Source organism: Phocoena phocoena, chromosome 10 (assembly GCF_963924675.1).
Source record: "Phocoena phocoena chromosome 10, mPhoPho1.1, whole genome shotgun sequence".
Taxonomy (NCBI): Eukaryota; Metazoa; Chordata; class Mammalia; order Artiodactyla; family Phocoenidae; genus Phocoena; species Phocoena phocoena.
Window position 1 is genome coordinate 37191021 of NC_089228.1, and position 15193 is coordinate 37206213.

General features: G+C 39.6%; 1 protein-coding gene across 1 annotated transcript in view; it reads right to left on the bottom strand.

Annotated features, from left to right (window-relative positions):
- DOCK3 (dedicator of cytokinesis 3) overlaps window positions 1-15193 on the bottom strand; it is a 377800-nt gene that overhangs the window by 38113 nt on the left and 324494 nt on the right. The window contains exons 30-33 of the mRNA XM_065885910.1: window positions 14746-14846; window positions 14423-14481; window positions 12233-12381; window positions 1040-1125 (exon numbers count right to left, since the gene is read on the bottom strand). Of these exons, the coding sequence (XP_065741982.1) occupies window positions 1040-1125; window positions 12233-12381; window positions 14423-14481; window positions 14746-14846 (395 nt within the window). The remainder of the gene's footprint in view (window positions 1-1039; window positions 1126-12232; window positions 12382-14422; window positions 14482-14745; window positions 14847-15193) is intronic.

Sequence of the window (15193 nt, forward strand, 5' to 3'; positions counted from 1 at the left end):
GAACAAAGTAGGCAGGGTGTAGCAGGAAGATTTCCCCCTCTTGAAACTGGAATATCTGGGCTGTCCCCCCAGAGCTGCTTCTTACTGGCCATGCAACTGAGGCCACGCTACCACTTCTCTGAGCTCAGTGTCATCACCCCTACTCCTCAGGATAATATCTGCCTTGCCCACCTCACAGGTGTGTTGTGAGGATTAAATCAGATATGTCAAGAAATTTTGTACACTGTAAAGTTCTAAGCAAATGTACAGTATTATTAGAAAATATATTACAGGCTTATCTTAAAAATGTCACTAAAATAAAGAAAATCTCAAAGCTAGAGATAATGAGTGAGATAGGAGAGGGCTCTAGAGCTGTAAATGTCTTTAAATTTTGTTTTTTAGGAAGATAAAATACCCAACTTTACTATCTCTCTGGGAGGACCATGGCTCTCCTGAGTCCTTCCTTTGGGCTTAGCCCTGTGGCTAGTCCTGTAAGGTCTCTTGGCCTCCATCAACTCAAGACAGAAGCCACAACTGGTGGACCTGGGACCCTTGACGTCGGTCAGTACAACCACCCTGTTTCACAAATGGAAACTGGTTTGGAAGGGGGTATAATTTGTTCAAGTCACAAAATTCATGGCAGTGTTTTTCAAGCTGATTGTACAATCTTACAAAGCAGAGATTTAATTTCCTCCCTCCCCCCACCCCGAAATGTCAGCCTTGAGCCCTCACTGAGTCCCCATGAACTGTTTGCCCAACTAGATACAGTACATGGTATGAAGATATACGATGATCCTTTTGCTATCAGCAAATCCAGGAGCTCAGAGTTATCACCTGTCCCTACATCTTTAGTCAACTATGGCAATCCCTGAGAGAGCTTGCTGTCATGATGTCACTTTCTTGTTGACAGAAGGTGAGCACTGCTACCACCAGGAACAACCCTGGTCTCTCCTGATACCCACACTCTGAAGCCTGCCCAGTGCAGGTTGCACCGCTACCCTTCATTAGCCCACTTCACCCCCTCCCCCAACGTGAGGTACTTGGGGCTGAAGCAGCTTACAGCAGGCCGAAGAGCTCCCTGTAGCTCTCATCGCCTTTCCCTTCTGACACCATGCTGTCCAGCTTGTCAATCAGCTCGGCCTCCACCTAGAGGGAAGCAGAGATTTTGTAAACCCGAAGTGACCTCAGAGGAAGGATGGGAAATCCAGCCCCTGTGATAGGTGAGGATGGTGGGGAACTGCTTCCCGATTTTTTCCTTGCACCAAATAAATCCTAGAGAAGGCAGGATCTCATCTACAGCACTGAGAAACCACCCTGCCTCCCCAATCAGGAAGGGCTCCCACTCTAGTGGTTTAAATGAGTTGGAACTTACACATGCGTCTCAGATACTCTTTTCCCTAGGGGCAAAAGGCAAGGACTCTCTGGTGAGAGAAGTATTTCGAATCCAAAAGAGGACTTTGTCAAGTGTTTTTCTTTCTTAAAAAATATTCATTCAAAGGAATTGGTATGTATAAAATACATTTGGTTAGAACTTTACCCTCTATCAGCCAGCCACAAAGAAAGCTTGCTTTGGGAGGCTGGTCCTCACTTTAATGGCTGGCATTAGTCTGGGCTGAGGGAGATGTGTTTCCTTCAGAGAGTCCCCTTCAGGATAAAAGGCTCTATTCTTTGTCCTCACAGGACCTAAAGCCCTTGGAGCTGCCGCCCCTGCCGCTGCCTCGTCACTGGGGCCCCCTGCACTTGTTATTGGATTCTTAAACCATAAGGAGCAATACTGCATTCATTCCTACCTCACTAATCTGCAAGGCATTCAACAGTGCTAAGCCACTTCTCTAACAGGCCTCAATGCATATACTCTGAGGTGAGAAATTAGTTGTAAGTGATGTGAGATAAAAATCTTTTAAACTGTTCATTAGCCTTTAAAATGTGGTATTGTTTAATTATTTATATAGATTTTTATATAAACAAAAAGTGGCATGGTTGCATTTAATAATGAGCTATAACAAAAGCATTTTCTCACTCCACATAGGGCCAGAGTCCTAAGATGGTGAAATATTAAATTAATAATTGAATTAGGAAATTCATCAAAGGCAGTTACGGTTTCTGAAACCCTATCAGCAGAAAATGAGAATGGATGAATAAATATGGCCCTTTTATAGTGGTCTGGTATGGCCAGGTGGAGACTGCTGTACATTTATGTTTGGCCTAATCAGTCAGCTGCTTGAATATACTTTCCAGAGGGAATACAAAGTCTGAGATCAGAGGTCCTTAGGGATCGAGGCCATCTGCCTTTCTCCGTGTGGAGAAAAGGCACCAGCAGGGACTTGCCTGCTGGGGTCATGTAAAGTCAGGTTGGGATTTCTCATCACACACGCAGGTACAGGTTGTGCTTTCCAGAACAGGGCAAAGTTGGGGAAGGGACCTGGAGCAGCAGAGAGTACAACAGCGCAAATGTGGGTGCAGCAGTTCCCTGGAGTTCTCAAAATGGGTCCCTGGGCCAAAAGCATCAAGTCACCAGAAATCTTGTTAGAAATACAAATCCTCAGGCTCCACTGGATTAAAAACTCAGGGGTTGGGGGGCAGCAGTCTGTGTTTTAATAAGCCCTCCGGGTTGTTCTGATGCCTATTCAAGTGTTAGAACTTCTGTATTAGGCAAAGGAACTGGTGATGGAAGGATTCAGGGACATTACTTCCTCACTCCCTGCAGTGCTGATAAAGGAAGAAGTTACTAAGAAAAATTGAGAAATCCAAAATGGGACACTGAAGATCAATGTATGCAAAATCAATGTCTCTAAGTTAAACAAATGCTAAGTTCTTCAGATATATCATGTCGTAATTGGTAATACTGATGATTTCAGGTCTGTGGAGTTACTTTTATTTTATAAAACCAATATTCCTGAAGTGACACCTTGTTATTCATTCAACAAACATTTGTCCTGTGACATAACCAGCTGCCTACTTCTGTACAAAATATTTATCTATGCCTAAATTTCTGCATTTATGAAATGGTAATGGTGGTTAACATTCCTCTTCAGCATCACTGTGCCCTAGCTCTTGGGAAGTGCTCAATGAATGTTGGTTTTGATTTTCATCTTCATGAACCCACCATGTCTCAGGCATGGGTTCTAAGAAATAAAAGCACAAGAAATGGTCCTGGCCCCAATAACTCATCATCTGGTAGAGGAGGCAGGGATAACAGCTAACACAGCTCAGCATGGGCAGTGCTTAGATGGGGCACACACAGAAAGTGGCCTGGGGTCTGAGTAGTCTACAGACAACAGAGGTTGTTAGAGAGACATAGTGCTGTAAAAACTTAAGAAATGTTTTTACTCTTTGATACAACAATTACAGGTGAGAGATTTACCTAAGAAAGTAACTTAAAATGGATATGTTTTTTGTAATGTTAACAGCAAAAATTTGGAATGAACCTAAGTTCCTAAAACTATGAGACTGGGAATTCCCTGGTGGTCCAGTGGTTAGGAGTTGGCAGACTTGGTGCTTTCACTGCTATGGGCCCCAGTTCGATCCCTGGTTGGGGAACTAAGATCCCTCAAGCTACAGGGCACAGCCAAAAAACAAATAAACAAACAAAAACACCAAAAGCCCCACAAAACCTAGGAGTCTGATTAAATACACTGTGGTCCAAGCTATGCAGTGGAATACCACGTAGCCTCTAAACTGACAGTGTGGTGCAGAGAAGCATTAACTGACATGAAGGATAGTGATGACAAGGTGCTACTAAAAAAGGGAGATTAAAAACCAATATACACAATGGTTCCAAAAAAACCAATGTACACAATGATTCCATTTTTTAACTTAAAAAACTCTATGCATTGGGAAAAAAAGACGTGCCTAGCCCCTCTCCCCCACAAGTTACTAACAGTACAATTATGAGTTAAATCTTTTCACTATAGCTTATTTGCATTTTAGTTTTTCTATATTAAATAAGTATTGTTTTTATAATTAGAAGAAGTATTTATAGTAGGTGGTAAGAAGTAGGGGAGGAGTTAATAGAGCCAAAGCTGTGGAAAGCACAACTAGAACCAAGACCAAAAAGTCAATTGGACTTTAATGATTAAAAACTTTTTCGAGAGAGCAATGTCAACAAAAGTGGGTGCACACCACCAAACCAGCTTTACAACAAATGCTAAAGGAACTTCTCTAGACACGAAACACAAGAGAAGGAAATGACCTATAGTAGCGAACCCAAAACAATATATAAAATGGAAATAGGAACATACATATCAATAATTACCTTAAATGTAAATGGACTAAATGCTCCCACCAAAAGACACAGATTGGCTGAATGGATACAAAAACAAGACCCTTATATATGCTGTCTACAAGAGACCCACTTCAGAACTAGAGACACATACAGACTGAAAGTAAGGGGATGGAAAAAGATATTCCATGCAAATGGAAACCAAAAGAAAGCTGGAGTAGCAATTCTCATATCAGACAAAATAGACTTTAAAATAAGGACTATTAAAAGGGACAAAGAAGGACACTACATAATGATCAAGGGATCGATCCAAGAAGAAGATATAACAATTGTAAATATTTATGCACCCAACATAGGAGCACCTCAATACATAAGGCAAATACTAACAACCATAAAAGGGGAGATCAACAGTAACACATTCATAGTAGGGGACTTTAACACCCCACTTTCACCCATGGACAGATCATCCAAAATGAAAATAAATAAGGAAACACAAGCTTTAAATGATACATTAAACAAGATGGACTTAATTGATATTTATAGGACACTCCATCCAAAAACAACAGAATACACATTTTTCTCAAGTGCTCATGGAACATTCTCCAGGATAGATCATATCTTGGGTCACAAATCAAGCCTTGGTAAATTTGAGAAAACTGAAATTGTATCAAGTATCTTTTCCGACCACAACGCCATGAGACTAGATATCAATTACAGGAAAAGATCTGTAAAAAATACAAACACATGGAGGCTAAACAATACACTACTTAATAATGAAGTGATCACTGAAGAAATCAAGGAGGAAATAAAAAAATACCTAGAAACAAATGACAATGGAGACACAACGACCCAAAACCTATGGGATGCAGCAAAAGCAGTTCTAAGGGGGAAGTTTATAGCAATACAAGCCCACCTTAAGAAGCAGGAAACATCTCGAATAAACAACCTAACCTTGCACCTCAAGCAATTAGAGAAAGAAGAACAAAAAAACCCCAAAGCTAGCAGAAGGAAAGAAATCATAACAATCAGATCAGAAATAAATGAAAAAGAAATGAAGGAAACAATAGCAAAGATCAATAAAACTAAAAGCTGGTTCTTTGAGAAGATAAACAAAATAGATAAACCACTAGCCAGACTCATCAAGAAAAAAAGGGAGAAGACTCAAATCAATAGAATTAGAAATGAAAAAGGAGAAGTAACAACTGACACTGCAGAAATAAAAAAAATCATGAGAGATTACTACAAGCAACTCTATGCCAATAAAATGGACAATCTGGAAGAAATGGACAAATTCTTAGAAATGCACAACCTGCCAAGACTGAATCAGGAAGAAATAGAAAATATGAACAGACCAATCACAAGCACTGAAATTGAAACTGTGATTAAAAACCTTCCAACAAACAAAAGCCCAGGACCAGATGGCTTCACAGGTGAATTCTATCAAACGTTTAGAGAAGAGCTAACAACTATCCTTCTCAAACTCTTCCAAAATATAGCAGAGGGAGGAACACTCCCAAATTCCTTCTACGAAGCCACCATCACCTTGATACCAAAACCAGACAAGGATGTCACAAAGAAAGAAAACTACAGGCCAATATCACTGATGAACATAGATGTAAAAATCCTCAACAAAATACCAGCAAACAGAATCCAACAGCACATTAAAAGGATCATACACCATGATCAAGTGGGGTTTATTCCAGGAATGCAAGGATTCTTCAATATACGCAAATCTATCAATGTGATAAACCATATTAACAAATTGAAGGAGAAAAACCATATGATCATCTCAATAGATGCAGAGAAAGCTTTCGACAAAATTCAACACCCATTTATGATAAAAACCCTCCAGAAAGTAGGCATAGAGGGAACTTTCCTAAACATAATAAAAGCCATATATGACAAGCCCACAGCAAACATCATCCTCAATGGTGAAAAACTGAAAGCATTTCCACTAAGATCAGGAACAAGACAAGGTTGCCCACTCTCACCACTCTTATTCAACATAGTTTTGGAAGTTTTAGCCACAGCAATCAGAGAAGAAAAGGAAATAAAAGGAATCCAAATCGGAAAAGAAGAAGTAAAGCTGTCACTGTTTGCAGATGACATGATACTATACATAGAGAATCCTAAAGATGCTACCAGAAAACGACTAGAGCTAATCAATGAATTTGGTAAAGTAGCAGGATACAAAATTAATGCACAGAAATCTCTGGCATTCCTATATACTAATGATGAAAAATCTGAAAGTGAAATCAAGAAAACACTCCCATTTACCATTGCAACAAAAAGAATAAAATATCTAGGAATAAACCTACCTAAGGAGACAAAAGACCTGTATGCAGAAAATTATAAGACACTGATGAAAGAAATTAAAGATGATACAAATAGATGGAGAGATATACCATGTTCTTGGATGGGAAGAATCAACATTGTGAAAATGACTCTACTACCCAAAGCAATCTACAGATTCAATGCAATCCCTATCAAACTACCACTGGCATTTTTCACAGAACTAGAACAAAAAATTTCGCAATTTGTATGGAAACACAAAAGACCCCGAATAGCCAAAGCAATCTTTAGAACGAAAAAAGGAGCTGGAGGAATAAGGCTCCCTGACTTCAGACTATATTACAAAGCAACAGTAATCAAGACAGTATGGTACTGGCACAAAAACAGAAAGATAGATCAGTGGAACAGGATAGAAAGCCCAGAGATAAACCCACGCACATATGGACACCTTATCTTTGATAAAGGAGGCAGGAATGTACAGTGGAGAAAGGACAGCCTCTTCAATAAATGGTGCTGGGAAAACTGGACAGGTACATGTAAAAGTATGAGATTAGATTACTCCCTAACACCATACACAAAAATAAGCTCAAAATGGATTAAAGACCTAAATGTAAGGCCGGAAACTATCAAACTCTTAGAAGAAAACATAGGAAGAACACTCTATGACATAAATCACAGCAAGATCCTTTCTGACCCACCTCCTAGAGTAATGGAAATAAAAACAAAAATAAACAAATGGGACCTAATGAAACTTCAAAGCTTTTGCACAGCAAAGGAAACCATAACCAAGACCAAAAGACAACCCTCAGAATGGGAGAAAACATTTGCAAATGAAGCAACTGACAAAGGATTAATCTCCAAAATTTACAAGCAGCTCATGCAGCTCAATATCAAAAAAACAAACAACCCCATCCAAAAATGGGCAGAAGACCTAAACAGACATTTCTCCAAAGAAGATATACAGAATGCCAACAAACACATGAAAGAATGCTCAACATCATTAATCATTAGAGAAATGCAAATCAAAACTACAATGAGATATCATCTCACACCAGTCAGAATGGCCATCATCAAAAAATCTAGAAACAATAAATGCTGGAGAGGGTGTGGAGAAAAGGGGACACTCTTGCACTGTTGGTGGGAATGTGAATTGGTTCAGCCACTGTGGAGAACAGTATGGAGGTTCCTTAAAAAACTACAAATAGAATTACCATATGACCCAGCAATCCCACTACTTGGCATATACCCTGAGAAAACCAAAATTCAAAGAGAGTCATGTACCAAAATGTTCATTGCAGCTCTATTTACAATAGCCAGGACATGGAAACAACCTAAGCGCCCATCATCGGATGAATGGATAAAGAAGATGTGGCACATATACACAATGGAATATTACTCTGCCTTAAAAAGAAATGAAATTGAGCTATTTGTAATGAGATGGATAGACCTAGAATCTGTCATACAGAGTGAAGTAAGTCAGAAAGAAAAAGACAAATACCGTATGCTAACACATATATATGGAATTTAAGAGAAAAAAATGTCATGAAGAACCTAGGGGTAAGATAGGAATAAAGACGCAGACCTACTGGAGAACGGACTTAAGGATATGGGGAGGGGGAAGGGTGAGTTTTGACAGGGCGAGAGAGAGTCATGGACATATACACACTAACAAACGTAGTAAGGTAGATAGCTGGGGGGAAGCAGCCGCAAGGCACAGGGATATTAGCTCGGTGCTTTGTGACAGCCTGGAAGGGTGGGATGGGGAGAGTGGGAGGGAGGGAGACGCAAGAGGGAAGACATATGGGAACATATGTATATGTATAGCTGATTCACTTTGTTGTAAAGCAGAAACTAACACACCATTGTAAAGCAATTATACCCCAATAAAGATGTTTAAAAAAAAAAAAAAGAAAAGATTGAGGGACCCAGTTAGGGTTGCAATCTGCTATCCATTCCTGTTCCTTCTCATTCCACTGTGCTCCTGAGACCAAAGTATGCTAGGAATGTGTCTTATACTTTATGAAAAGTATGCTTAGACCTCTATTTTTGTGTTTGGACAATAATTGTAAAACACTACACAAAAATATAAAAATGTCTAGGGTGAGAAATAATATTAGCTTATAAACTGTATTTGCTTAAACACTAAAGATGTAAGCAAATTAGCTTTAAGTATGCCATTTAACTATTGCTCTCCTTTTTTCCAAAGCAATTAAAAAATTTAACTTTTTGAAATAAACAAACAAACAAAAAAAAAAGTGGGTGCACAATATACATTAGACTGAACTGATAGGAGGGTGGGAAGTGGAAATGTGGGGATGAAAAGAGTAGACTACTCTTTTAAAATATGTAATGGCAAAGGGAAGCAGCAGCAAGATTTTTTTAACCAGGGACAACGAGGTTTACATGGCTTGCTGGATATCAGTTATTCATGACAGTCTTATTGCAGGAAAAAATGCTACCCATCAGCTGAGTCTTGAAGTGTGAGCCAAATGAGCTCCAACTTAGTCTTCCACAAAGCTAACCTTCCTTATTCAGTGTTAGTGATGGTTAAGTATAGCCCAGCTCTTCTTTTAGTAGACTCAGATGACCCATGGTGCAGTTCTACAATGTCATCTACTTCTTGGTAACCAGGTTCTCTCATCAGGCAGTTGTGCATTTTGCACAATTAGAAGGCACATGTTGGGGCAACATAGAAAAGCAACAGTTCTTTTCTGTTTGAAGTTATTATTTCCTGAAGTTCTGAAGGCAATAGAGCTTCACACTCTAAAAATGGATTCTTATCTTAAATACTATTTACTCAAGATAGAGAGCATCTATGAAAAACCTAGAACTAGCATCATACTTCAGTGAAACACTGAATGCTCTCCCCTAAGATTAAGAACAAGGCAAGGAAAAAAAAAAAAAAGAACAAGGATGTCTACTTTTATCACTCTTATTTAACATCAGACCAGAGGTCCTAGCCAGTGCAATGAGGCAAGAAAAAGAAATAAGAGGCTTACAGATTAGAAAGGAAGGAATAAAACTATGTCTTTTCACAGGTGATAGGATTATCTAAATATAAAATCACAAGGAATCTACAAAAAAGCTTCTAGAACTAATGAGTGAGTTTAGCAAGGGTGGAGGATACAATGTTAATGTACAAAGCAATTGTATTTCTATATAATAGCAACAAACAACTGAAAATTTAAAATTTTAAATCAGAATAATTTATAATAGCACCAAAAAGCCCAGAAAATACTTACATATAAATCTAACAACATGTGCAAGATCTGTATGCTGAAACTACAAAACATTAATGAAAGAAATCAAAGAACACCTAAATAAATGGAGAGATATACTGTCTTCAAGGACTAGAAGTATTTATTATGTACTATTAAGATATCAATTTTCCCAATTTGATCTACAGATTACAATGCAATCCCAATCAAAATCCAAGCAGGAATTTTTATAGATACTGACATGCTGATTCTAAGATTTATAAGAAAAGGAATTGGAATAGCTAATACAATATTGAAAAAAAAACAAAGTCAGAGGGTTCACACAACCTAATTTTAAGACTATAAAGCTACCATAATAAAGACTACGTGGTATGGTGACAGATTAGACATATAGATCAATGGAAAGACTAGTGAGTCCAGGAAGAGAACCACATGCCTATGGTCAATTGATTTTCAACAAAGAATATAGTCTTTTCAACAAAAGGTGCTGGACATCCACATGGAAAAAGGAAAAATAAAAAGTCTTGACCCATACTTCACACCTATACAAACATTACCTCAAAACAGATCATAGATCTAAATGTAAAATTATAAACCTTCTAGAAGAAACAAAAGAGAAAAATTTTATGGTCCTGGGTTAGGCAAAGAGTTCTCATATATGATCCCAAAAGCACGATCCATACAAGAAAAATAATGATCAATTGGACTGCATAAAAATTAAAAACTTTTGTTCTGTGAAAAACATTGTTTAGCAAATGAAAAGACAAGCTAAGAGAAAATATTGGTAAATCATATAGTCAACAAAGGACTTATGTTCAGAATATATAAAGAACCCTAAAAACTCAACAATAAGAAAACAAACAGCCCAATTAAAAATGAACACAAGTTTTGAATAAAATCACTTCACCAAAGAAGATACAAAGATAGCAAATAAGCACATTAAAAGACATTCGGCATCATTAGTCATTAGGGAAGTGAAAATTAAAACCACAGTGATATACAACTACACACCTATTAGAATGGCTAAAATAAACAAAGAGATAATATCAAATTCTGATGAGTATATGGATCAACTGGAACTTTCACACACTGCTGTGGGGATTTCAAAATGGTATAGTCACTTTGGAAAACAGTTTGATAGCTTATAAAGTTAAATATACATTTACCACAATATCCAACAATCTTACTCCTAGGTATTTACCTAAGAAAAATGAAAGTCTATATTCATACAAAACCTGTAAAGAAAAGTTTTTCAGAAGCTTTATTCATAATCACCAAAAAGTGTAAATAACCCAAATGTCTTTCAAATGGTGAATGAATAAACTGCAATGGCATACTACTCAGCAATAGAAAAACTGATACATTTAACAAAATGGATAAATCTCTCAAAGGCATTATGTTAAGTGAAAGAAGTCAGTCTCAAAAGGCTACAGTCTACATGATTCCCTTTACATGACATTCTGGAAAAGGCACACATAGTGAAGGAGAATAGATCAATACCTGCCATGGTTAAAGGGAAGGGAAGGGTTTGACTACAAAGGGGCAGCATGATGGAATTTTTAGGAATTAAAAAAATCTTGACTGTGGTAGTGGTTACATGACTTTATGTGTTTACCAAAATTTACAGAGTTGTAAATCCCAAAGACTGAATTTTACTCTTTGTAAATTTAAAAATTACTGTTTGCCTGGTCTGTTCCTCACTGTTACAGTCACTCACTCTAAGAGCACTGGTTCATCCCAGAATCACAGGGTTGGGAGGGAGCTTAGTGGGGAACTGGTTATAGTCCCCAAGCCAAAGTAGAAATTTCTCCTCGAGGCCTACAGGGGGCTTCTGCTTGAGAACCACCAGCAAAGAGGAACTCCCCATCTCTGAAAGCAGGCCAGCTTACAGCAAATAACTTGTTGCTAGCAAATTATTTCTTTTATTAGCTAAAATTGGCTTTTCTACCACTGTTTTCTACCTATTGTTCCTATTCCCTGGAGCTCTAGATAAAAGGGCAGGGGCCATCTCCTCCACCTTAGGGGTGGCAGAAGAACTGCACAGAGGGACAACCTGAAGTCAGTCAGAAACCAAGGGCTTACACCTCATGGACCCCCCCCTCTGTGCAGGAGTCTGTGAAATTCTAGGCTATGAGAAGTCATCTGGTCTGGGCTCTAGCCTTAGAAATGCCCAGACCACACACACTGGGAAACCTCCAGAGAGAAGAGACAACACTCCCAGGACCTCCTCCTGAATGAAGCTGGGAGGTTACAGTCTGTCATTCTCTCCTTGATCAGAAAGTTCCTTTCACATGATGTTCAATTCCTTTCCTCTGATTCTTTTCTGGCCTCTAACTTCATGAAGAACATCCACAAATCAATTCTGGCCAGTAAGTAAAGGAAACCCTTGAACAGGACTCAAGATGGCCAAGTTACAGCCTACTTCCGCTGGAACTATAGCCAGGCATCTGGATCACGTGCCTGGGCAAAAGGGGTCCATTCTAGGGGAGAGCACCCTTAACACTGCCAGGTGTTGTCTTACCTGTTTGAAGTTGCCATTTTTCCTTTGCTCCCAGTCCATCATGTCATGAAAGATGGGAATCATGATATTCCGCACTTCTGGCTGTGGGACCAGTGTCACACCCAGAAAAGGACCAATCATTCCCGGAATAAAGTGGATCTTATGTTCACCTGAACAGCAAAACCCAACAGATGTCAGTTTATGCTTGCTTTGCTCCTTCCATAGAAGCTTCCCAAGTGGGGCCACAACACATGATTTGATCTTCACTGGAAGCATCTGAGAGCATAGCAAGCTCTCCCCTATAGATTTCTGAGATACCCGCTTCTCTTGGCTTTTTAGAGTTCATGGATTAAACTGGCCCAGTACAGTTAAAACAAACTTTCAACAGGCACAAATTCTTTCCAAAGAATTTACTGGGAGGTTCTACAAACTATCTGAAAATCATTCTGAGGTCAAGGAACAGAGTTCACTACTCTAGACAGAATAGGATTTCTGAGTACACTGTAATAGTTTCAGATAATCTGTTCATAGTGTTTATTTAGCAAGGAAAATTCATCTATTTCTGCTTAAACACAATGCACTATCCCTGGGGTTTCTGCCTCTAGCCCAGGGGCATTTAAGTGATAAGGATGTTCAGTCCCAGGTCCAGCCACTAGTGATCTGAAATCCATAGGCCTCTTCACCGCCTGTGCTCAAGTGTGCCCAAGAGGCCCCCTCCTGAGTTACCAGGAGCCTCCTACACAGCCCTACCCTGACAGACTGGCTGAGAGACTCTCTGTGCACCCTCCAACCCCCACCCCTTGTCTTCACACTGCATTTTTGATGGTAGCATTACATTTATTCAGACCAGCTTGGCTCATCCCTCAGTTTTCTTAATGAGGCCTTTCCGTGAGAAGTGTGTGGTGTGACTCTCCCTGTGATTAGCTTGTCATTTGGGGCATGCTCCCAGAAGCCAAGGCCAGTCTTGAAGACTGTGGGAGAACTTTTCTTTGTAATGGTAAAGCGAGTGAACCATCTTCCAGAGCTCTGCTTTCAGTCCTTCAGAGACTAAGGGGACAAACTGTGGACCTGTGCAGTGACTGTTATGGTCAAGTAAAACTAGAAAATGTCATTTCCACCCAAAACAATGAGGCAGGAATGGCTTTATCAGGCAAGTTTGACATGTTTTTTTGATTTCTTCCATGCTAAAAGCCTATTTAAAGAGCAACTGTTAGCTCTGAGGCAGATTCTGCATATTCCAATCTTGGTATATGGTACAGTTGCTAGTCCCATGTGTTCCTGGGAATTTCAGAGTCATCTTCAGGGTTAAAATCTATACCTGGACCATGCTGGATGCAGGGAGTAAAAGTACTGAAGCTAGAAAGCTGGTTTGGGGAAACGCATCCCCACTCATGGACGGAAGGCCCTAGTGTGGGCAGGAATGCCTTGCACCTTGCCTGCTGCCTCTAGAGCTGTGACTGGGATGGTTAATGGAGAACGATAAGATTTTATGGCTATCATTCCTAAGACTTCAGAGCCATGAGCTTAGTTGAAAGCAGCCTTCACTAGGAAGAAGAGCAGCAGCTTCTCGATCATCCTGACAGGCCACTAAGAAGCCTACAGTATCAGAGGATGGCCCACCTAGTCACCAGGGCAATCCAAGGATTCTACCAAAACCTGACAATCTGAGATCCAAACCAGTGGATATTAGAGAAGCTGTAGAGAAAGGAGATGAAGATCAATCTCACCGAGGCTGCAATTCCTTTCTTACATGCAATTGGCAGCAGGAACCTCGTCTGGATGCCTGAATACCAGAGACCCAAGAAGTGTTTCAATCTTTATTAAAATGAATAGCTGCCCTTGCTCATGTGCTGACTATCTCCAAGATCTATGCTTGTGAGCCTGTATCATCTGGACTGGGACATGAAGAGCACAGAGGATCTTATAGTCTTATAGCCTCATCTTCTTTTTTTCCTTTTGACTTTGGTTCTCAAAAAAGGGATTGTGCATATGTATTACTGGGGTCTTATTTCTCAGCTTAACTCTCCCTGCCAAGGGCTTTGTGCACATGTGCTACACTATACCATCCATCTGAGGTGTTATGTTAAAGATATGTAAAGATCTCTTGGGTCTGAATTAACATTCACAAAACCTGGGGGAAGTAATTAGTCTTGTCACTTTTTATTTGGCTATGCAATATGTGTAAGGGAAAAATATGGAGAAAAGACCTACCCAAATTCTGCCACATGCTGAACAGTTCATAAGCCATCATCACACGCATGTCCCCATACCTGGGAATAGAACACAGGAACCAGCTATTAGTGGGAGAAGGTTCAGGAAGATGGGGCTACAAACCCCAGGAGGCCAGTACTTCAGCACTGTTTCTAAAGCTTCCCAAAATACTAAGTTTTTTGGCTCTCAACTGAATTCTTATACTTGGCTCCTTGGGAGTCTACCTCAGTGAGAACCATGTGGACTTCTTAAGAAGCCCCTTATGGAAACATAACCCCATCTGGGCACATGGTAGGAAGACGAATAAGAGACATATGGCTTACTTATCTAGAATCTTCTTCCTCTTGGTGGAAGTAATGATTTCTAGCTGAAGGCTTGGCTGATTTATGAACAGAACTGCCAGGCTAAAATAAGAATTCCACACCTAGAGAGAGAGAGAGAAAGAGGAAATATGTGAAAGCCTGAGTCCTTAACCTTGCAAGGAGAGATTCTAAATATATGCATGTAGCACAGAATTCATTTTACAGTGTTAAGACCTTGATTTTTAAAAAAATATCTTTGCAAACAGGACTTCCCCGCCCCCCCCCTTTCTTGACTTCGCTGAAACCAGTAGTAGTGTTGATTCTGGACTAGAAAACAAACTCATGGATGTCTGGCTCCCAACACCTCCAACAGGGGTCTTCTAGGTCATACTCTAATTACTAGCAAGCTTGGAAACTGTTTGATACTATGAACATATTAAGAAAGCCCCCAGCCACCTAGCAGACACCT